The 25,533-nt window shown below is 40.8% G+C and overlaps 1 protein-coding gene across 3 annotated transcripts in view; it reads right to left on the bottom strand.

Annotated features, from left to right (window-relative positions):
* Positions 1 to 24,562, bottom strand: part of LOC128701576 (alpha-tocopherol transfer protein-like) — a 39,354-nt gene extending 14,792 nt beyond the window's left edge. Inside the window, exons 1-6 of one of the 3 annotated variants that reach the window (XM_070101610.1) lie at positions 24,164 to 24,562; positions 21,788 to 21,942; positions 18,403 to 18,562; positions 17,839 to 18,097; positions 16,609 to 16,719; positions 14,086 to 14,191 (exon numbers count right to left, since the gene is read on the bottom strand). In XM_070101610.1, the coding sequence (XP_069957711.1) occupies positions 14,086 to 14,191; positions 16,609 to 16,719; positions 17,839 to 18,097; positions 18,403 to 18,562; positions 21,788 to 21,942; positions 24,164 to 24,213 (841 nt within the window). In that variant the 5' untranslated portion in view covers positions 24,214 to 24,562. Of the gene's footprint in view, positions 1 to 14,085; positions 14,192 to 16,608; positions 16,720 to 17,838; positions 18,098 to 18,402; positions 18,563 to 21,787; positions 21,943 to 22,798; positions 23,034 to 24,163 lie in introns of those variants that run through there. The other 2 variants (XM_070101612.1, XM_070101611.1) reach the window with 2 other exon arrangements.
* Between the last annotated feature and the right edge of the window lie 971 nt (positions 24,563 to 25,533).

Consider the following 25,533-nt stretch of genomic DNA (forward strand, 5'->3'; position numbering starts at 1 on the left):
CAGTATTTTATATGTCGTTATCATGTCTCCCCTGACCCTCCTGTCCTCCAGTGTCGTCAGGCCGATTTCCCTTAATCTTTCTTCATAGGACATTCCCCTTAGCTCTGGAACTAACCTTGTCGCAAACCTTTGTACTTTCTCTAGTTTCTTGACGTGCTTTATCAAGTGCGGGTTCCAAACAGGTGCTGCATACTCCAGTATGGGCCTGACATACACGGTGTACAGTGTCTTGAATGATTCCTTACTAAGGTATCGGAAAGCTGTTCTCAGGTTTGCCAGGCGCACATATGCTGCAGCAGTTATCTGATTGATGTGTGCTTCCGGAGACATGCTCGGTGTTATACTCACCCCAAGATCTTTCTCCTTGAGTGAGGTTTGCAGTCTTTGGCCACCTAGCCTATACTCTGTCTGGGGTCTTCTGTGCCCTTCCCCTATCTTCATGACTTTGCATTTGGCAGGATTAAATTCGAGAAGCCATTTGCTGTGTGTGTATGTGTGTGTGTATGTGTGTGTGTATGTGTGTGTGTATGTGTGTGTGTGTGTGTGTGTGTGTGTGTGTGTGTGTGTGTGTGTGTGTGTGTGTGTGTGTGTGTGTGTGTGTGTGTGTGTGTGTGTGTGTGTATATATACCCTGGGTATAGTACCCAAAATGGCCGACACCTCCAGCCAACAAAATATTCCATAAATATTCCATACCCACGCTAATATCAATTATAAGGCTTATTTATCTATCACAATTGATCTATTATGACATAATGCAATATAATAATAGCATATAAACATAAAAAGCACACCGTAAAAAATAATATATAGCATAATATGATGCCCAAGAGGGAAAAATTTGTATCGGTGTATCCCCTGAAGTTTCGTATCTCTTACAAGTGATGAGAGAAAACGGATTTACAATGGTTAACTGTAATAAACACTCGTAGGTCACGCAAAAAGTGTAAAATAAAGCGAATTTTTCGGGGAAAACAATTATTTCCCGGGCAGCTGGGGTGCCGCGCGCTTCGGCCTATATCTCGAAAGTAACTTATTTACCTATTTAGGGGCAATCCATCTTTATTTATGATTGAATTGACTTGATTTTCACAACAAACATAGGAGAATGATTGCTGTACAAGGTGGAGTGTACCTTTCTGAACTATCCCAAATATTTTTAGATTTATGTGGGCAACAAGACCGACATCTTCCAATATGTCAAAAAAGTTATGAAACTTATTTTTTTTTTAGCATGAAGATAAGGTTTATTTTAGAATAGGTACACTTACAGTGATGGAATTAGAGGTGTTCTATCAGCAGCAAGTGTCAAAACCACTTTTCCAAGTACCACTGAGAAGGACTCCCCTGCCAAATGCAATTTTTCGTAAATTTTGCATATTTCATTTCCTTTTTGGCCGATATGATTGAAACTTCAGCACAGGATATTTGATACAAGCTTCTAATAGTACACCAAAAATGAACGTAATCGGTTGAAAAATAAAGAAGTCGATATGTTTCACCTGCCCGCTCCCTTGAGGGCCGTACAGTTTTTTTTTTTTTTTTGGTCCAATTTCAATGAAACTTTAAAAAGCAGTTTGCATCCTACACACTTGTTGTATTGACTTCTTTTTGCCTCCCTGGCCTACAAAATTGGTAAGGTGTACAATGTTCTAGTCATCAGATGAAAGATAAAGAGTTAGATTATCTAAATTTCAAAGTTTTTTTGCGAGAACTGTCAATAGATTCCATTATAAAAATTTTTGAAATGTGTTTTTTTTAGGAGTTTTTTGGGAGAATAAGAGTCAATAAAAACAAAATGGTAATACATATTGCAAATCACCTGCGAAATTTAATAGAACCATCATTCATCAATAATGTGTGAAAAAATCATGACACTCCTATTATTATTCTTTGAAAAAAACTGAAAACAAATGTCAATAACTTATTCCTGAGTTATTCATATTTTTGTCTCTACAAAACTCTATGGACATGGCGTGCCAAATCTGAGCATGTTGCAAACCTCTGTCATAGTTGACAGTCCAGAGGCAACAGAGCAGCAACAACTCTGTGCTCTTCACTTTAGTCCTCACAGAATTTGCCAGGTTGAGTATTTAGAATGGAACAGTCATAATAATAGTAATTTTTGGGAGCTAAAGCTCCCGCTTCACACACGGAGAGCCCGGGTTCGATTCCCGGCGGGTGGAAACATTTCGACACGTTTCCTTACACCTGTTGTCCTGTTCACCTAGCAGCAAATAGGTACCTGGGTGTTAGTCGACTGGTGTGGGTCGCATCCTGGGGGACAAGATTAAGGACCCCAATGGAAATAAGTTAGACAGTCCTCGATGACGCACTGACTTTCTTGGGTTATCCTGGGTGGCTAACCCTCCAAGGTTAAAAATCCGAACGAAATCTTATCTTATCTTAAAAACATAATTACATTTTTTGAAAAAAAAAAAAAAAAAAAAAAAAAAAAAAAAAAAAAAAAAAAATTATATATATATATATATATATATATATATATATATATATATATATATATATATATATATATATATATATATATATATATATATATATTACCTGGAGTTTACCTGGAGAGAGTTCCGGGGGTCAACGCCCCCGCGGCCCGGTCTGTGACCAGGCCTCCTGGTGGATCAGAGCCTGATCAACCAGGCTGTTGCTGCAGGCTGCACGCAAACCAACGTACGAGCCACAGCCCGGCTGATCAGGATCTGACTTTAGGTGCTTGTCCAGTGCCAGCTTGAAGACTGCCAGGGGTCTGTTGGTAATCCCCCTTATGTGTGCTGGGAGGCAGTTGAACAGTCTCGGGCCCCTGACACTTATTGTATGGTCTCTTAACGTGCTAGTGACACCCCTGCTTTTCATTGGGGGGATGGTGCATCGTCTGCCAAGTCTTTTGCTTTCGTAGTGAGTGATTTTCGTGTGCAATTCGGTACTAGTCCCTCTAGGATTTTCCAGGTGTATATAATCATGTATCTCTCCCTCCTGCGTTCCAGGGAATACAGGTTTAGAAACCTCAAGCGCTCCCAGTAATTGAGGTGTTTTATCTCCGTTATGCGCGCCGTGAAAGTTCTCTGTACATTTTCTAGGTCGGCAATTTCACCTGCCTTGAAAGGTGCTGTTAGTGTGCAGCAATATTCCAGCCTAGATAGAACAAGTGACCTGAAGAGTGTCATCATGGGCTTGGCCTCCCTAGTTTTGAAGATTCTCATTATCCATCCTGTCATTTTTCTAGCAGATGCGATTGATACAATGTTATGGTCCTTGAAGGTGAGATCCTCCGACATGATCACTCCCAGGTCTTTGACGTTGGTGTTTCGCTCTATTTTGTGGCCAGAATTTGTTTTGTACTCTGATGAAGATTTAATTTCCTCATGTTTACCATATCTGAGTAATTGAAATTTCTCATCGTTGAACTTCATATTGTTTTCTGCAGCCCACTGAAAGATTTGGTTGATGTCCGCCTGGAGCCTTGCAGTGTCTGCAATGGAAGACACTGTCATGCAGATTCGGGTGTCATCTGCAAAGGAAGACACGGTGCTGTGGCTGACATCCTTGTCTATGTCAGATATGAGGATGAGGAACAAGATGGGAGCGAGTACTGTGCCTTGTGGAACAGAGCTTTTCACCGTAGCTGCCTCGGACTTTACTCTGTTGACGACTACTCTCTGTGTTCTGTTAGTGAGGAAATTATAGATCCATTGACCGACTTTTCCTGTTATTCCTTTAGCACGCATTTTGTGCGCTATTACGCCATGGTCACACTTGTCGAAGGCTTTTGCAAAGTCTGTATATATTACATCTGCATTCTTTTTGTCTTCTAGTGCATTTAGGACCTTGTCGTAGTGATCCAATAGCTGAGACAGACAGGAGCGACCTGTTCTAAACCCATGTTGCCCTGGGTTGTGTAACTGATGGGTTTCTAGATGGGTGGTGATCTTGCTTCTTAGGACCCTTTCAAAGATTTTTATGATATGGGATGTTAGTGCTATTGGTCTGTAGTTCTTTGCTGTTGCTTTACTGCCCCCTTTGTGGAGTGGGGCTATGTCTGTTGTTTTTAGTAACTGTGGGACGACCCCCGTGTCCATGCTCCCTCTCCATAGGATGGAAAAGACTCGTGATAGACCCTATCTTGATGAACACAGAGTTCCATGAGTCTGGCCCTGGGGCAGAGTGCATGGGCATGTCATTTATCGCCTGTTCGAAGTCATTTGGCGTCAGGATAACATCGGATAGGCTTGTGTTAATCAAATTGTGTGGCTCTCTCATAAAAAATTCATTTTGATCTTCGACTCTCAGTCTGGTTAGCGGCTTGCTAAAAACTGAGTCATATTGGGACTTGAGTAGCTCACTCCTTTCCTTGCTGTCATCTGTGTAGGACCCATCTTGTTTAAGTAGGGGCCCAATACTGGACGTTGTTCTCGATTTTGATTTGGCATAGGAGAAGAAATACTTTGGGTTTCTTTCGATTTCATTTATGGCTTTTAGTTCTTCCCGCGATTCCTGACTCCTAAAGGATTCTTTTAGCTTAAGTTCGATGCTTGCTATTTCTCTGACCAGTGTCTCCCTACGCATTTCAGATATATTGACCTCTTTTAGCCGCTCTGTTATTCTTTTCCATCGCCTGTAAAGGGAGCGCCTGTCTCTTTCTATTTTACATCTACTCCTCCTTTTTCTTAGAGGAATAAGCCTTGTTCATACATCGAGTGCTACCGAGTTAATCTGTTCTAGGCATAAGTTGGGGTCTGTGTTGCTTAGTATATCTTCCAAGCTTATATCGGTTAGGACTTGGTTTACTTGGTCCCACTTTATATTTTTGTTATTGAAGTTGAATTTGGTGAATGCTCCCTCGTGACTAGTCTCATTATGTCGGTCTGGGGCTCCACGCATACATGTCTGAACCTCAATTATGTTGTGATCTGAGTATATTGTTTTTGATATGGTGACATTTCTTATCAGATCATCATTGTTAGTGAAGATGAGGTCTAGTGTATTCTGCAGTCTAGTAGGCTCTATTATTTGCTGGTTTAAATTGAATTTTTTGCAGCAGAGATTTAAAAGCTCGTGTGAGTGTGAGTTTTCATCAGAGCTGCCTCCTGGTGTTATTACTGCAACAATATTATTTGCTATATTCCTCCATTTTAGGTGCCTTAAGTTGAAATCCCCCAGGAGCAAGATGTTGGGTGCAGGAGCTGGAAGATTTTCCAGACAGTGGTCAATTTTTAACAGCTGTTCCTGGAATTGCTGGGATGTTGCATCTGGAGGCTTGTAGACTACCACAAAGACTAGGTTTTGGTTCTCGACCTTTACTGCTAAAACTTCCACTACATCATTTGAAGCATTAAGCAGTTCTGTGCAAACAAGTGACTCTGCAATGTACAGGCCAACCCCCCCCCCCCCTTTTTGCCTGTTCACTCTGTCACATCTGTATAGGTTGTAACCTGGGATCCATATTTCGTTGTCCAAGTGATCCTTTATGTGGGTCTCAGTGAAAGCCGCGAACATTTCCTTTGCCTCTGCAAGCAGTCCACGGATGAAAGGTATTTTGTTGTTTGTTGCTGGCTTTAGACCCTGTATATTTGCAAAGAAGAATGTTATCGGACTGGTGGTATTGCTGGTGCTGGGGGGGGGGATTTTTTTCCGCAATTAGTATCTGTATTTGTGGTTTGGAGTGGAGGCCATCGACTGTGGTTCCACTCCAGAAATGACTGGATTTGGTGTACGATTTCTGCCATTTCCTGCCAGTTTTTTTTCCTTCCTGGCACTAAAAAACCTCTCCCTCTTGAGTGGCTGTGGCTACCCAGGTTTTCCCATGGCCTGGATGTTTTGTATCTTTTTGTCCCCTTTAGATGGTATGCCTGGCAATTTAAGTTATAGCACAGTCTTTCCTGTACTGAAGAGGTACACAGTTCAGGGTGAAAAAGCTTACAGGAAGGGAGTTTGCATTTTCCTGTTGTCATATGGGCATGGCATTTTCTAGGGTGGTCATAGTTGCACGTCCCATCTGTTTTAGCAGATTTCCCATGCCAGCAGATACCAAGTGCATAGTATGTGCACAGGCTTGGTTTCCGTTTGCTGTGGGTTTCTGTGACTGTATTGCCTGTTGGTACATGTTTCCCTGTCTTACTTCTGTCATCCGTAGCACCAACAATGGAGCTCCCACCAGTTGTTTTTGGTAATATATCCTCACTATTGCTAGTGGAGTCCTCTTGTTTGCTATTTCCTGCGGTATTTCTAGTTTGCAATATTGGTTTTATCTTATCTTTGACTACACTTGTTTCCCTACTATGGCTCCTGTCCCTGAGATCATTTATATGTATTCCTTCCTGCGTATAATTCCCGACTACCTGGACAAAATCTCCAGCTTCACTATTACTGTCTCCCAGGACAGCATCTCCAGCTTCACCATTACTGTCTCCCAGGACAGCACCTCCAGCTTCACCATTACTGTCTCCCAGGACAGCACCTCCAGCTTCACCATTACTGTCTCCCAGGACAGCACTCTCAGCCCCACATTTACTGACTACCAGGACTTCATCTCTAGCCTTACAGTTTCTGACTACATGGCCAGTATCAAAGGCAGTACCATTCAGCCCAGACATTTTATGTTCCCATCTGTTGTAGAAAGCTTCCAGGTTTTCTATGAAAGCAGCTTTGATGTTGTCCTCTTTTAATACCCTTGTGATTTTAGTCCACAGATTTATCTCATTTGGGCATACCCAAAAACATTTCCCTGTTTTAATACTGCTTGTAGCTAGTTCTTGGATATCTGCAAAAGGGGCGTGACACCAATTTCCACAAAAATGACAATTTATCCATGTGGAAGCCCGTTTGTTTGACTGACCACAGACTACACACAGCTTCATAATGATTTGAATGGTTGATTTACTGCAATTCTCCTAGCAACCTCTTGTATATTCTATTAATAACCTCCTTAAATGAAGCTCTAGCTATTTGTATTTCTGTTTCTAACTGTTTTTGTATATTGGACAGCTTTCCGTGCACGTTCCTGATATATATTTAATGTTTGTGTTTATAATGGTGCCTACAACCCCATCCTTTTACAGTCTGCTTTATTGTCCAACGAAACCATTTGAAACCAGTCAAGGGTTCGGTCCAGTCAAGGGTTCGGACCAGTCAAGGGTTCGGACCAGTCAAGGGTTCGGACAAGTCGATCTGATCTGATCAGTGGGTCACTTATTTAAAACATACTGGTCGGTGATTTGGGCTAACACATGAAGGATCTACTGGAAATTATCTACCCGAGTAATATGTGATTTGATTGATACAAAAGTATAACTTGCGTGTTGAAGAAACCGGTGACTGCTGGCAACTCCTACAATGATGAACGGTCAACCTCAACCCTTGTGTATCAATCGCTGTATCTAGCTTTTCTATTTTTTTTTTTTCGGCTCCACCACAACAAATGCTATATTATCACTATAGTTGACTGGTGGAAATTTTGGAGGAAGGACGCTTTTTCTGTAGTAATATTTGCTTCTGGTTGTGTATATTGCGACTGCTGGTAACTACAGGTTATATGAAATTCACAGTATATGTCTGGTATTTCAAGAAAAAAGAAACTAGTGAAAGTCACTCCACTCCACTAAGTACCATTATAATACTGGTTAGTTGCTACTACAACACTGTATTCTGCTATTCACTGGTATCACTAGATTATATGCGAGTACACTAGCAGGCCAGGAAGATTATTAAAAACAGCTGACCTGTGGTAAGTTTCTGGCGACTTCTGGCACCTGCCTCTATAGGCTTATCACTTCATTTACAAATTCACCTGTTTTCAAATGACACTTTAGCCTTTATCATCTATATACTAGGGAGCCACTGTAGTATACACTATGCACTGTGTATACTCAATGTTATCAGGGAGACTTTCTTTCCTCTGACACGAAAAGTTCAATTATTATTATTTTTTTCACACGGGACACAGGCCTATGATTCCCCTCTGGTAGTACACTCTGCTAGGTAGTGCACACTAATTCTCCATTTTTTGACTCAGTATATAATGTTTTCCGCCCAAGATTGGTTCCAGGCGCTAGAGGGCTGATTGCATCAACATGTTGCCAGAATTTTGCATTATTTTTTGTTAAGAAAACCTTAATTTCTATAATTTTTCAACTTCAATTTTAAAATCTCTAAAACCAAAATGTCTCTGCCCCTTGAAGTTCCTCAACCTGCACTCTCTAGAGTGCAGGGGGGAGAGATACAGATTATCTACACTTGGAAAATCCTAGAGGGATTAGTACCAAACCTGCACACGAAAATCACTCCCTGTGTCCGGGGCCCAAGACTGTTCAATTGCCTCCCAGCATACATAAGGGGGATTACCAAGAGACCCCTGGCTGTTTTCAAGAAGGCACTGAACAGACACCTAAAGTTAGTACCTGACCAACTGGGCTGTGGTTCGTACATCAGCTTGCGTGCGACCAGTAGTAACAGCCTGGTTGATCTGTAGACAGCCTGTACTGTCTGCACAGACAGCCCATGCTGTCTGCCAGCTTAGTTCATATTTCGCGACATGCTGGTGCTGCCACCTATAGGCCTTGCCACTTCAGTATGCCCAGACTTGCCTCGCTCTCACTCACACAGCGGCCTGGCATCAACACACAAGTACTCCCAGCTCTCTCTCGTGGGCATGGCCCTGCCCGGGCCATGGGCACGGCCCTGCCCGGGCCATGGGCACAAACACACAAACCTGTGTAACCCAACACTAGTTATCAATAAAGTAAGAAGCCTCCGAAGACATATCATTTAACCGCCTGCTACCAGACTACCAAAATATCCCCGTTATAAATGGTGACAGCGGTGCTCCGCAGCAGTTGTGTTTGCCTGGAGAGAGGGAGGAAGAGGTATGAAGTCATCTTCACTTCATCACCCTACACAAGAAGCATCCGTCTCTCAACGAGTTATCCTGATGTCGTGTCTGCACGTTTGAGCATCCAGACACAGGTACAAGCAGGATCCAGCCGAAATTTGCCGAAATTCTCCGAGAATTGTAATGGCGTCCCAGTGACCCTATGCTGTTTCTCAAGTCACGTGTTCAGCGTCACTTGTATGTTGCTGTTGTTGTTCAGCTCAGCACAGCTGTTTCAGCAAGCCAGAGGTGAGTTTTGTGGTGATTTCTGCATCCAGTGTGTTTCCCCTGTGTTTGTGGGCGGGAGGAGGAACCGCCAGATGCCCGCCCTGCCATACACTCACGCACGCTCCTCGCCACCAGCCTACCATACACCACTCACCACTGCCCACTCCCTCTGCTGTGTTTTCTGCTGTTTTTCGTATGAATTCATTGCCAGTGCTGTGTATCCGAGTGCCCGAGGCCACTCAAAGCTACGTGGATCACGACGTCACGTGGGTGTGGGCGATGTCACGTAGACCTACAAAGCCATGTGAGTTACCAGATGTCCCAGGCCTCATGCTGTGGTCTGCTGCCCGCATCACATCGACACCACCCATGATGCTGCCCGACTTCATGACGTCACGATGTCTGCTGACGTCACCTCACGATGTCTGCCTGACGTCACCTCGAGATGTCTGTTGACGTCACTGCTGCTGACGTCACCTTGCGACATCACGCCTGACATCACATGATGTCACATCGAGTGTTCTAGTAATTATTTCAGTATTGTCGAGAAGATATATGTCGTGTGTTAATTAATTCCTCTCAGTCAGTGTTCTCACATTTTAGTATGTCTTAGTCAGTTTTATGCGCAGAAAAGCATCATTTGCTAGTTAAGCCATGTTGTACCGTATGTACAGCGGTGTGTTTGTAAGTTTTCCGTGTGTCCAGTGAGGTGTGTGGTCAGACCCTTGAGTTGCACCACTGTGCTAAGTCACCCGCGTGACCAGTGTTTGACAGCTGATTTCTCAGCCCTGAGCGTATGAGCCCCCTTGTATAGAAAGCTTTTATGCTCATCGCTCGTGTTGTTCTGCAGAATCGTACCTGCTACGATTCCCATCGAGATTTGTTTCACTTCACCTCCAGACCGTCAGAGTGCAGTTATATGTAGAGAAACAAGTCTGGGGACGCTTAGGCTAACCTCTGCTATAACTCCAACTGTCAAGAGATGATACTCGTCAAGCCGCAGCCAGGCCTGTCGGCAGGCGCTGTGTCAGCCTCGTGTCACAAGCTTCAGTGAGCAGCCTGCACAAAGATGATGTCACTTTGACTGCTAGCTCGCTCACTGCAGTCTGGTGTATGATGTTACGACTCCCAGATGTTTCGCCCAGTCGTCTCTGCCACGACTCGCTCCACAACTCGCTCCACGCTCGCCGGCAGTGACAGCCCAGCGACAGTACCAGTCGAGAAGTGTCCTGAGTCGCTTGCCAGAAGTCCTGCCCAGTTGCAGAGTTTTGTCGACGCCTCACTCGAGGGCACCAGCATGTCGTGCCCCAGGTTGAGTGAAAACCTGCAGCGACTCCTACGATGTCTGCTTCACCGTTCCAGAGGAGACCGTACCCTGTTACGTCACAGCTCAGCCGCAGCGATGTCTCCCGTGTTGCAGTATCTGTCCAGACGCAGGAAGTCGTGCAGTGATGCCCATCGACGCTCATTGCCTTTGACCACGATGTTTAGCACACCCCATGTTTTTTTCTTCCCTCCCTGTAGGAAGTTTTTTTTTCCATGTCCATTTGTATATATATGTTTTTATTTTGTGTTCTGTGCCCTGTTCCTACGAGAGAGAGACCGAGTTTCTTTTACTACCAGTATTGTCGCGTCGGGACGACGCACGGTAGGTGGCCGAGCGTATGTAGACAGCCTGTACTGTATGCACAGACAGCCCATGCTGTCTGCCAGCTTAGTTCATATTTCGCTCCATGCTGGTGCTGCCACCTATAGGCCTTGCCACTTCAGTATGCCCAGACTTGCCTCGCTCTCACTCACACAGCGGCCTGGCATCAACACACAAGTACTCCCAGCTCTCTCTCGTGGGCATGGCCCTGCCCGGGCCATGGGCACAAACACACAAGCCTGTGTAACCCAACACTAGTTATCAATAAAGTAAGAAGCCTCCGAAGACGTATATCATTTAAACACCGCTCTTCAGCTACCAAACAAGCCCGTTATAGATCAGGCCCTGATCCACCATGAGGCCTGGTTACAGACTGGGCCGTGGGGCGTTGACCCCCAAAACCCTTTCCAGGTATACATACTGATGGCTGGTGGTTCAACACACTTGACGGGTGGAAGCGTTAGGCACGTTTCCTTACACCTGGTGCGGCCAACAGTAACAGCCTGATCCACCATGAAGTCTAGTTACAGACTGGGAAGCGGGGACGTTGACCCCCGAAACCCTCTCCAGGTATACTCTAGGTGCAGCATTTCACTGTACAGCGGTTAGCTAATGCAGCGGTTTTTTAATTATACCCATTTCTTCATTTATTCAGACTTTCTACAATATATTCATCACTCACTATAAGCTAAGAACAAAAATATTTTAAATAATGTGTGTATTGTATATGCATTTTTTAGGCTTAGCTCTATTGCTCACAGTATATGATCATGTAAACATGTTATCAGCCCTTTATATGCATTTGGAAGTAAAAAAAAAAAAGAGGGGAAGGGAGCTATGTTTCACGTTACAGTGATTTTTCGCTTTTCAGCGGTACCCCGGAACCTAACCTGCTGTCCTTCTAGTATGTATGTATTAGTGTGTACTCACCTATTTGTGGTTGCAGGGGTCGAGTCTTAGCTCCTGGCCCCGCCTCTTCACCGGTTGTATGTGTGTGTGTGTGTGTGTGTGCGCATGTTTGTGTGTGTGTATATATATATGTATGTATGTATATATGTATATATATGTATGTATATATATATATATATATATATATATATATATATATATAATATATATATATATATATATTATATAATATATATGTCGTGCCGAATATGTAAAACTGGTCAATTAGCAAGAACTCATTTAAAATTAAGTCCTTTCCAAAATTTTCTCTTATACGTTTAAAGATATATTTTTTTTCATTGATGTTAATGTAATTTTTTTTAATTTTGCACCAAAAGTAACTTACAAAACTTACCTAACCTTGTTAAAACAAGAGCAATTTATTTTAGCCTAACCCAACTAAATATATTTTTGATTTGTTTACAGTAATTTAATACTAAACAAACACAATGAAATATATTTTTTTCGTTAGGTTCAGAATGATTTTGGCGAAATTTTTTGCATACACAAATTTTCACTTGTCCTATATGGCAAGATGAACGTTGCTATTTAAGCCAAGATCGCAAGTTCTGCCTATTCGGCACATTATATATATATATATATATATATATATATATATATATATATATATATATATATGCAATAAGATCACAGTAAACAGGTGATTTCAAAATATGCAAAACAACCACTCTGAAAGAATAGAGAAATTCCAAGCGCTTTCGTGACTACTCACATTATCAAGGAACTATGAAAGTGAAGCATCCAAGGAAGCTATATAAGGGGTCGGCCAGCACCTCACTATCAGATCCCACATTATTATTATAATCAAAAAGAAGCGCTAAGCCACAAGGACTATACAGCATCAGAATATATATATATATATATATATATATATATATATATATATATATATATATATATATATATATATATATATATATATATATATATATATATATATGTCGTGCCGAATATGCAAAACTGGTCAATTAGCAAGAACTCGTTTAAAATTAAGTCCTTTCTAAAATTTTCTCTTATACGTTTAAAGATATATTTTTTTCATTAATGTTAATGTAAAAATTTTTAATTTTGCATCAAAAGAATCTTAGAAAATTTACCTAACCTTATTATAACAAGAACAATTTATTTTAGCCTAACCTAACTAAATATATTTTAGATTTGTTTACAGTAATTTAATACTAAACAAACACAGTGAAATATATTTTTTTCGTTAGGTTAAGAATGATTTTGGCAAAATTATTGCATACACAAATTTTTGTTTGTCCTATATGGCAAGATGAGCGTTGCTATTTAAGCCAAGATCGCAAGTTCTGCCTATTCGGCACATTATATATATATATATATATATATATATATATATATATATATATATATATATATATATATATATATATATATATATATATATATATATATATATATATATATATATGTCGTGCCGAATATGTAAAAACTGGTCAGTTAGCAAGAACTCATTTAAAATTAAGTTCTTTCTGAAATTTTCTCTTATACGTTTAAAGATATATTTTTTCATTAATGTTAATGTAAAAAAAATTAATTTTGCACCAAAAGAATCCTAGAAAACTTACCTAACCTTATTATAACAAGAACAATTTATTTTAGCCTATCCCAACTAAATATATTTTAGATTTGTTTACAATAATTTAATACTAAACAAACACAGTGACATGTATTTCTTTCGTTAGGTTCAGAATGATTTTGGCGAAATTATTGCATACACAAATTTTTGTTTGTCCTATATGGCAAGATGAGAGTTGCTATTTAAGCCAAGATCGCAAGTTCTGCCTATTCTGCTCGACACACACACACACACACACACACACACACACACACACACACACACATATATATATATATATAATATATATATATATATATATATATATATATATATATATATATATATATATATATATATATATATATATATATATATATATATATATATATCAATAACAACACTGCGCTAGCCAAGGATTCGAACCCATGTTGTACTGGCCTGCCTCATGGTAAGCGAGAACCACATGACGTTTTAATAAACCACAGGACCACCCAACCCTACAAGAATAGTGCAGCCAGCAGAGCTAGCTGTTGGGCCGCCATCCGAGGGCATACGGAGGTGTGGGAGCTTCTAAGCTAATTTCAATGACAGTCGTTCATTACGTCTTATCTTGGTTTATGGAAATATTATAGGGCCTTTTATGGGTAAGAGAATAAATGCATCGTGAAATTTTCTTGGGATGCAGGATGAGTCAGTTAGGTCACAATTGATGTCCTGATACAACCAAGTCACATAAGTGCTAGTTAGACACGTGATGAGATGATATAATAGTACTTACCAGAGATTTCCTGGATAGTTCCACCAGTACCACCGTACTCGTTGGGCAGCATTGACTTAGGGACAAACTTATGCATTCCTGACAGCTTGTTCCCGTGTACATGGACCTGTAAATTTAAGTTTAATTGGAGTGTTGTTTTATTCGTCAGGAGACCCCCAACACGGGTCTGAAGTCATATAAATGACCCTTTATTGTATTAAATTAACTGGACTTCCCTAGCTCTACTTACATCCCGTGTCATAAGAATGTACACATTATAATTATTTGCTTGTAAGTGCGGTGGCAATGACCTGTTGATGGTACTTTTCCTTGGCGGAAAATAAATGATTAACTTCGAAAATCTCGCCCCCAAGGAAGATAACCTCAATGCAGGTGTGGAACTTGATCCAAGGAACTGATTGCCTCTCCACTCCCAAGGTCGTATATAACCCACGCGGGTATTACCTGGAGTTTACCTGGAGAGAGTTCCGGGGGTCAACGCCCCCGCGGCCCGGTCTGAGACCAGACGCTTTTCTCTCTCAAAAAAATATGAATTTTCGTACTGAAATCTCCCGGACTGGACTAAGCTGAGAAATTACATTACTATTGTATATTTGAGAGCAAATCTTATTTAACTGAGTATAGCAGGCAATTTTGCATGATGTTGGCTCTACGAACCCAGTGGTAGTGTCGTTGTCAGGGTGATGACTCTTGTATGGAAATTACAGCAGACATCAACCTACAATCCAAATTAAACTGTTTACTGTACTCTTTGCACTGAACTGTGTTCGTGTATATGTTGAAGACTGAGACATTTATGCAACTGTATATTAGGTTAGGTTAGGTAAGGTTCGTCAGGAAACAGGACAAATGTTTCCTGACGCGGGTCTTAGTCAGATGATGACCCGCCTTTGGAGCTTTTGGTCATCTGACCGAGGCCTTCCGCTGGCTTACCGGTCCACCCCTTTAAAAATTATGGTCATTTATAACCATTGTTACTATGTAACTGTATATGATTCTCAATTATCCACAAATGCTCTTAACACTGTCAGTATCATTGTGACATGCTTGTGTCTGAAACCAGACAAGTGGTAGAACTGTCAACAGTGGAGTCTGAGTACACTTAATATTTTTTCTAACTGAATATACTTTATGTGGATCCTCTCATACAGGCCTTGAAATACATCATGGAACTGATGAAGTCACAAAGGCATATGCCTTTAAGGAGGAAGTAAATTACAATTCTGGGGTGTCAATTCATTACGATTGTGACCGGATACTAACATGCAGATAGTTTATTACCACTGTAACTTGTTCAGTTATCAAAACTTTGTGGTCCAGTCCCTGGACCCATTATGTATCTCTGGAATGCTTTGATTACCGCCCACGGGATGGGTATGGAGTGCATAACAGAGATGTTAAACTATCGTCATTTTATCATGCAAGAGGAGCCACATCTCTATGACACATCCAAGAAAATCAACTCCTGAATGACACTACTGCCTGGCTTCGGCTGTACTACAGGTAATTCTGTTGTAGACCTTGCTAAATTTATATTTTGTCAGAGGAACGTTTCATGTTAAACAACTTGATGCTAGTGAGGGCTCTTGATCCAAGGAATTGAATTTAGTCCTCAACTTCCTGGAATGAACCTGATTGCCTCCTATTCAGTAGGCGATCTATGATCACTTCGGGAATGGAAGGTACTCAGGTTTGATTCAAGGAATTGGAGCATTGGTCCAATTCCTTGGATCGCATACAACTATAACTTAGAAAATATAAATGTTGTGGTCCAGTCTCTGGATACCTGGAGGGGGGTTTGGAGGTCAATGCCCCCGCAGCCCAGCCCGTGACCAGGCCTTGCGGTGGATCAAGGCCTGATCAACCAGGCTTTCACTGCTGGCCACATGTAAAGCGACATACGCCCCACAGCCCGGTTGTTTAGGTACTGACTTTAGGTGCCCATCCAGTGCCTTCTTGAAGGGGTCTATTGGTAATCCCCCTTATGAATGCTGGGAGGCAGCTGAACAATCTTAGGCCCCTGACACTTATTGTTCGTACTCGCGGGGGGCCTGCTTTTCATTGAGGGATGCTGCATCTCCTGCCAAGTCTTCTGCTTTCGTAGGGAGTGATTTTCGTGTGCAAACTTAGAACCAATGCCTCTATGATTTCTCGCCTGCTTTCCAGGGAGTGCAAATCAAGGGACTTCAATTGTTCCCAGTAATTTAGGTGCTGTATCGTACTTATACGTGTCGTCAAAGTTCTCTATATGTTTTCCAGGTCTGCAATTTCGCCTGCCTTGAAAAGTGCAGTTAGTATACATCAGTATTCCAGCCTAGAGAGAATAAGCGATTTGAAGGGAATCATCATTGGGCTCGGCATCCCTAGTTTTGAAGGTCCTCATTATCCATCCTATCATTTTCCTGGAGCCACTATGTGCCTCCAAGCTTTGACTACCACCCACTGAATGGGGTAATACACACGTAGGCAGACTGTTGCAGCAACAGGTGTACACTAAACCACTTACAAACACTTAATACTCACCCTGTTTTTCATCTTTTCCTTCATGAGTGGCTTGAAGAGGTTGAAAAGTGTGTCAAAAGCCTGAGGAGTGTTGATGTAGTGAACACTCTTGGGTCTCAACGGGTAGCCTTCCTGTCAGTCAGAAGACCAGATCAGAACTTACACCCACTACACATAACACCCACTACACATAACACCAACCACACTACACATCACCCAATTACTCAGTACCTACCATACCTAACCACATTACCCAATTTACTCCACCGAATACTCTTGCCTCCTTGTCAAAAGTCCCACCATTAAATTAAACCAAGACCAACTTTCTAACAAAAACTAATGTTGCACCAACTAGGACATTAATTAACATTACATCTACATACACTAACGCTCACAGTAATTAACCTTTACCCTTGCACATCCCACATATTATCGCTGTACAACCCATATGGTTTTAGCGTTTTATAATAATAATAATAATTATAGGTAGTAGGTTGGTAGACAGCAACCACCCAGGGAGGTACTACTGTCCTGCCAAGCGAGTGTAAAACGGAAGCCTGTAATTGTTTTACACGATGGTAGGATTGCTGATGTCTTTATTCTGTCTCATACACATGCAAGATTTCACGTACATCTTGCTACTTCTACTTACACTTAGGTCACACTACACATGTACAAGCATATATATACACATCCCTCTGGGCTTTCTTCTATTTTCTTTCTAGTTCTTGTTCTTGTTTATTTCCTCTTACCTCCATGGGGAAATGGAACAGAATTCTTCCTCTGTAAGCCATGCGTGTTGTAAGAGGTGACTAAAATGCCGGGAGCAAGGAGCTAGTAACCTCTTCTCCTGTATATACATATTACTAAATGTAAAAGGAGAAACTTTCGTTTTTCCTTTTGGGCCACCCCACCTCGGTGGGATACGGCCGGTGTGTTGAAAGAATAATAATAATATCCATAATTGCCTAATACCCACCACTTATTTCCCAACACCTAACTCGCCTCCTCAGCCCTTCTGCCTCAATTGCCTCTTTAACTCTTATACTTACTGAGTACAATTTGGCAGTGCCTCTGTATGGCGCTGATTAAGCGGATCATTGAGCCTTCACTACAATGTCGACTGAATGACCCACACGAGTTTAGCACCTAACATAAATTTAATCTAGGCCTCTGTAATTCATCTCTGTTATCCACCATATTTATTACCTTCATCCCTTCCATCCAGCCGCTACCCCTGCCCCTCCTCACCTGCCAGGTCAACAAGACCTTCCTGACCAAAGGAAAGGGAAGAGCAGCAACATGCTTGAAGGTGAGGCCCGTCATGTCGTTGGCTTGAACAATACCAGTGACAGTAGTTTGTTCATCCTCCAGGAACAACACGTCGAAGAGCATTCCCGCTGCCCTAAACAGGTCTTCTGGCTTTACCTTACTGGGATCCCAAGCTCCCAGGCGGCCGAAGATCACCGTGCGGCCCTGGGGGTCGCGTCCTGGTAGTGGGAACATCAGCCTGTAGAAGTCACAACTGCATTGTACTATGATTCTGAGGCTCAATGTGCCTTGAATCCACTTTAAACTCTTCCCCTCCGAATTCATTTTAATATGAATTAATGTTTACACACTCTATAGGATAGTGTTCCTCATTCCTAATTCTGTGTGCTTTTTTTTCACCATTAATATGAAATATTAGAAACAGAACTTTAAATTTTTAAAAGGCAGTCAAATGCATGAATATTCAGATCAGTTCTTCTACTTCTGGGTATCTCACACAAACAAGACATTTTGTCAAGCTCTCTGCAGACCCATATTTCTCACCCCATCTTCAATATGGTCCTTAATGCGGGATCTTGGGGGTCGCGCCCCTGAAACATATCAGGCATAGCGCCTTTACACATGTAGTACATCTCCATCTTGGCCTTGGTCTCCTCCAGGGAGAACTTACAGCCTCGCAAGTAGCGCAGGATTGTGGTTCTGTCTGCAGGAGAGGACAGGGAGGTTTGTTAGGTGAGGGCAACGGGAAGAACTAGGGATAGCTTTATTATGGACCCCACATACTTCCTGTGACCAACATTTATAAGATTACAGAGGCACGTAATGGGTCCAGGGAGTGGGCGCAAAGCTTTTGTAGCTAAGCAAGTTACTATTCACAAAGTTTATGAGTTCGTAACAATCGTATTGTGTTGTATTTACGCAGTTAGTTTAATATTTTTATTATGCACCCCATACGCATCCTGTGGGCGGTAGTCAAAATATTACAGAGGCACACAATGGGTCCAGGGACTGGGCCCCAAAGTTTTGATAGCTGAGCAACTTACAAAGGTAATGAACTCCAGGTAGATCTGGTCACAATCATGACAAGTTACAAAGGTATTTACAGATTACAGAGGTACATAATGGGTCCAGGGACTGGGTCCCAAAGTTTTGATAGCTGAACAAGGTACAAAGGCAATAAAGTCACAAGTTACAAGGGTAATGAATCATGTAAGTAGGTAAATTTACTTACGTTTATACTTTTTTATTTTATTATCACACTGGCCGATTCCCACCAAGGCAGGGTGGCCCGAAAGAGAAAAACTTTCACCATCATTCACTCCATCACTGTCTTGCCAGAAAGGTGCTTTACACTACAGTTTTTAAACTGCAACATTAACACCCCTCCTTCAGAGTGCAGGCACTGTACTTCCCATCTCCAGGACTCAAGTCCGGCCTGCCGGTTTCCCTGAATCCCTTAATAAATGTTACTTTGCTCACACTCCAACAGCACATCAAGTATTAAACCATTTGTCTCCATTCACTATCAAACATGCTCACGCATGCCCGCTGGAAGTCCAAGCTCCTCGCACACAAAACCTCCTTTACCCCCTCCCTCCAACCTTTCCTAGGCCGACCCCAACCCCACCTTCCTTCCACTACAGACTGATACACTCTTGAAGTCATTCTGTTTCACTCCATTCTCTCTACATGTCCGAACCACCTCAACAACCCTTCCTCAGCCCTCTGAACAACAGTTTTGGTAATCCCGCACCTCCTCCTAACTTCCAAACTACGAATTCTCTGCATTATATTCACACCACACATTGCCCTCAGACATGACATTTCCACTGCCTACAGCCTTCTCCTCGCTGCAACATTCATCACCCATGCTTCACACCCATATAAGAGCGTTGGTAAAACTATACTCTCATACATTCCCCTCTTTGCCTCCAAGGACAAAGTCCTTTGTCTCCACAGACTCCTAAGTGCACCGCTCACCCTTTTCCCCTCATCAATTCTATGATTCACCTCATCTTTCATAGACCCATCCGCTGACACGTCCACTCCCAAATATCTGAATACATTCACCTCCCCCATACTCTCTCCCTCCAATCTGATATCCAATCTTTCATCACCTAATCTTTTTATCCTCATAACCTTACTCTTTCCTGTATTCACTTTTAATTTTCTTCTATTGCACACCCTACCAAATTCATCCACCAACCTCTGCAACTTCTCTTCAGAATCTCCCAAGAGCACAGTGTCATCAGCAAAGAGCAACTGTGACAACTCCCACTTTATGTGTGATTCTTTATCTTTTAACTCCACGCCTCTTGCCAAGACCCTCGCATTTACTTCTCTTACAACCCCATCTATAAATATATTAAACAACCACGGTGACATCACACATCCTTGTCTAAGGCCTACTTTTACTGGGAAATAATCTCCCTCTTTCCTACATACTCTAACTTGAGCCTCACTATCCTCGTAAAAACTCTTCACTGCTTTCAGTAACCTACCTCCTACACCATACACCTGCAACATCTGCCACATTGCCCCCCCTATCCACCCTGTCATACGCCTTTTCCAAATCCATAAATGCCACAAAGACCTCTTTAGCCTTATCTAAATACTGTTCACTTATATGTTTCACTGTAAACACCTGGTCCACACACCCCCTACCTTTCCTAAAGCCTCCTTGTTCATCTGTTATCCTATTCTCCGTCTTACTCTTAATTCTTTCAATAATAACTCTACCATACACTTTACGTTTATACGCAGCCATGAATTCAATCACCAAGACATTGTAATAAAGTTGGTAGAATTACCGACAATATGAACATCAAAATGGTATACAATACCGACAGGTTGGTAGGTAAGACACATAGGCAACAGTTAGGCAACTTTATTCCGAAACGTTTCGCCTACACAGTAGGCTTCTTCAGTCGAATACAGAAAGTAGGCAGGAACAGTAGAGATGTGAAGACGATGTAATCAGTCCATCACCCTTGAAGTCGTAGAATTTGAGGTTGTCAGTCCCTCGGCCTGGAGAAGTTCAGTTCCTGACGATGGAACTGAACTTCTCCAGGCCGAGGGACTGACAACCTCAAATTCTACGACTTCAAGGGTGATGGACTGATTACATCGTCTTCACATCTCTACTGTTCCTGCCTACTTTCTGTATTCGACTGAAGAAGCCTACTGTGTAGGCGAAACGTTTCGGAATAAAGTTGCCTAACTGTTGCCTATGTGTCTTACCTACCGACAATATGTAAAGTAAAAGGACACAAGTGCAACTAATGTGACATTTTATTGTGGCAACGTTTCGCTCTCCAGGAGTGAACACTGAAACAAGCTGCCTCTTTCCAGTCTATATTTGTCCAACCTATTGTTATGTTACCCATGTAATAGCTTTTATATCCTTTTACTCATGTACGAATTAATTGCTCTACCATATTGTATTGCTTTTGTCACTACTACTACTACTACTACTACTACTACTACTACTAGTGAACATCGATATGGTACCTCACTAGTATTGCACCTAACTCTGAGCCTTTATATACCCTCTGTGTCCATGTATTGTTTGTAATGGCTTGATAAAGCTCCTGGAGAGCGAAACGTTGCCACAATAAAATGTCACATTAGTTGCACTTGTGTCCTTTTACTTTACACCAAGACATTACAATGTAGCTAGCTAGCTCTAGCTCCCCCCTCTCTCTCTGTCTCCCTGAAGGACATATGTTGAGGTAATATTGGAGGAAGAAAGGAAAAGAAAATGATATGGGTATTGTGGGGTTGATGCAAAAGGAAAATGTGAGCGTTGGGAGAAATGGGAGGGGGCACGAGGAAGTAGTGGTGGTACCTCCATGATCACCTAGGCTACTGGCATGGATAAAGCGTGATACTCACTTGTATTGACAATGGTAGGTGTGGTTATACTCACCTGTCCTGGCATTGAGGTGGGGTTGTCTTTTGAGCCACGTTCTCACTGCCTCTATGTCTTCTTCCCTCCTCTTAGGATCTTCCCCGAGCTCCTCCTGTGCCAAGCGCTGCACCTCCTCACTAAGTGTACACACGTATTCCTCAGCTCCAGGCATCCTGTATACATATAATATTATCACTATGAATATAAGCACTTCAAACACAAATGTTATAAACTTACTGCCATACGTGAGAAGCATACATAGGTGGACACTAGGTAAATACATTGCACAACCTTTATATATATATATATATATATATATATATATATATATATATATATATATATATATATATATATATATATATATATATATGTGTGTGTGTGTGTGTGTGTGTGTCGTGCCGAATAGGCAGAACTTGCGATCATGGCTTAAATAGCAACGTTCATCTTGCCATATAGGACAAGTGAAAATTTGTTTATGCAATAATTTCGCCAAAATCATTCTGAACCTAACGAAAAAAATATATTTCACTGTGTTTGTTTAGTATTAAATTATTGTAAACAAATCTAAAATATATTTAGTTGGGTTAGGCTATAATAAATTGTGCTTGTTATAATAAGGTTAGGTAGGTTTTCTAAGTTCCTTTTGGTGCAAAATTATAAATTTTTACATCAACATTAATGAAAAAAATACATCTTTAAACGTATAAGAGCAAATTTTAGAAAGGACTTAATTTTAAATGAGTTCTTGCTAATTGACCAGTTTTACATATTCGGCACGACATTATATATATATATATATATATATATATATATATATATATATATATATATATATATATATATATATATATATATATATATATATATATATATATATATATATATATATATATATATATATATATATATATATATATATATATATATATATATATATATATATATATATATATATATATATATATATATGCAAAACAACCACTCTGAAAGAATAGAGAAATTCCAAGCGCTTTCGTGACTACTCACATATAGCAACCAGCCGGGGATATTTTCGTCACTACAAACTTCTCCGCTAACGTTGTAGAGCAATATACTTAAGCAAAACACTACTTACTTCTTTAAGCAATGTTTGTGCGTGAAGACACTAACTGCTAGCTCATGTTCCGGACACTGATGGGTGGTAGATCACCAGTGGCCTCATCTTATCGTGTTGTGACAGCAAAGCATATCACCCAAGTCTCTGATAAGCGTCTATCAGTGATACTTTACAATAAAATATATGGTGCACGCATAGAGTGCTAACTAACAGAGGCTGTGAAGCTTGTAACTCGGTAGGAAGTTCATGAAGAAATGCTCTTTCCTAGGTGCAGAATATGTGCCAAGAATTCTTCGTCCATTACAGTGAGACATGGCACAAATTACTGATACAAGTATGTCATAGAAAAATCCTTTGCTTTCTCTTAAAATGAGAAAGATTCTTGGAAGTTTTGTTTTATTTCATAAATAGACTGTCTTGATATTTCGAGACACGCTGTGCTGTTAACTCCTACATAGACCGCAACAGTGTGCGCCTTGGTAATACTATTTTGAATTCCGCCCACACCATGGGTATAAAATGTAAAATGAAGCTGTCAAGGTAATTAACACTACTCCTTTGTTTCTAGCATTAGAAATCATTTACAATCAGAATACACTGCAAAAATATTTAATGTGTATACAAACCGATATTTATATATATATATATATATATATATATATATATATATATATATATATATATATATATATATATATATATATATATATATATATGTCGTGCCGAATACGTAAAACTGAGCAATTAGCAAGAACTCATTTAAACTTAAGTCCTTTCTGAATTTTTCTCTTATAAGTTTAAAGATATGTTTTTTCATTAATGTTAATGTAAAATTTTTTAATTTTGCCCCAAAAGAATCTTAGAAAACTTACCTAACCTTATTATAACGAGAGCAATTTATTTTAGTCTAACCCAACTAATTATATTTTAAATACGTTTACAATAATTTAGTACTAAGTAAACACAATCAAATATATTTTTTTCGTTACGTTCAGAATGATTTTGGCGAAATTATTGCATACACAAATTTTCACTTGTCCTATATGGCAAGATGAGCGTTGCTATTTAAGCCAAGATCGCAAGTTCTGCCTATTCGGCACTACATTATATATATATATATATATATATATATATATATATATATATATATATATATATATATATATATATATATTAATGTGTTTAACCAAACTTATAATAAAACATAAGAAATTTTCGGCTAATACAAGAACGTTCAGAAATAGACGATGTAATGTTAAGTGAACGATACAAAATGGGGAACCTGTCTTACCTACCTGAGTATAGAGGCTATCCCTGAGGCTGCATCAGGAGCCGTCATGGTCATGCAATACCAACTACGTTGTTTAAGGTTGTCTTGTTCGTATATAGTGTTATCAGAGATCCCAGTGATCTCTGCAAGTACGGTAAAATGATTGTACCTATGGGATGCAGGTCTGCTTTATTACTCTCAGAAGGTACAGTGGTCAGAGGTAAGCGGGTGGGTTGTGAGAAAGGGATTGTGGGAGGGACATGTGGGAACCAGGATGTGCAAAAACGATGGTTTGATAACGTTGACGGTTAAGAACAGGTGACAGTAGGAGTGACTATTGTGGCGATGTTTGTGGTGGGAAAGAGTACAGTGTTGATGTCACAGTTGGAGTTGATGAGAGCGTCAACAATGGTGCAACCAGTGGATGGTGCCTGAATAACGGGGTGATGCAGCTTATCTGTACGCCGATAATGGCCCCAAGTTTCTGTGAGTCAGTCTTCTGGCTAGACCTTTAGCCTTATAACACGAGTCACACTACAATACCAGGGCTGGACACTATACTCAGCCTCTCACATCAGTCACAAACCGCATCTCATCGGCGACATGCACAAGGCTTAGTTACTAAACATACATATCTGGATAAGGAAGGTGTCAGAACAGTATAATACATGCTAAGGACCGATATGTAGTATGTGGTCCGTGAAGAACCGATCTTCTGGCCAGGCGAAGAGTATACCGAAATTTTTCACCTGCTACACTAGATCTCCCAGCAGTTACCTGGGTGTTAGTTGTGGCATTCTGAAACGTGGGAATATTTAATAAATTTGCTTCTAAATGGCAGACTGTCGACATTAATGAAAAGACACGCTTGCAAAAACATTAAGGTGCCAAGGCTATAAAAATTACATAATGTATTTTGCGATGTATTGGTCTCTCGATTCTTATAAGGACACGAAAACAGAAAGAAAAGTAGACCATAATCGCATTAGTTATTTCCTGTAAGAACTGTAACCATAAGAATTTTATTTATTTTACCACACTCAGCATAGTCACTTGTTTGCACAGAACTGCTTAATGCCTCAAATGACGTAGTGGAAGTTTTAGCAGTAAAGGTCGAGAACCAAAACCTAGTCATTGTGGTAGTCTACAAGCCTCCGGATGCAACATCCCAGCAATTCCAGGAACAGCTGTTAAAAATTGACCACTGTCTGGAAAATCTTCCAGCTCCTGCACCCAACATCTTGCTCCTGGGGGATTTCAACTTAAGGCACCTAAAATGGAGGAATATAGCAAATAATATTGTTGCAGTAATAACACCAGGAGGCAGCTCTGATGAAAACTCACACTCACACGAGCTTTTAAATCTCTGCACAAAATTCAATTTAAACCAGCAAA

The sequence above is a fragment of the Cherax quadricarinatus genome, chromosome 78, assembly GCF_038502225.1.
Source record: "Cherax quadricarinatus isolate ZL_2023a chromosome 78, ASM3850222v1, whole genome shotgun sequence".
Classification (NCBI taxonomy): domain Eukaryota; kingdom Metazoa; phylum Arthropoda; class Malacostraca; order Decapoda; family Parastacidae; genus Cherax; species Cherax quadricarinatus.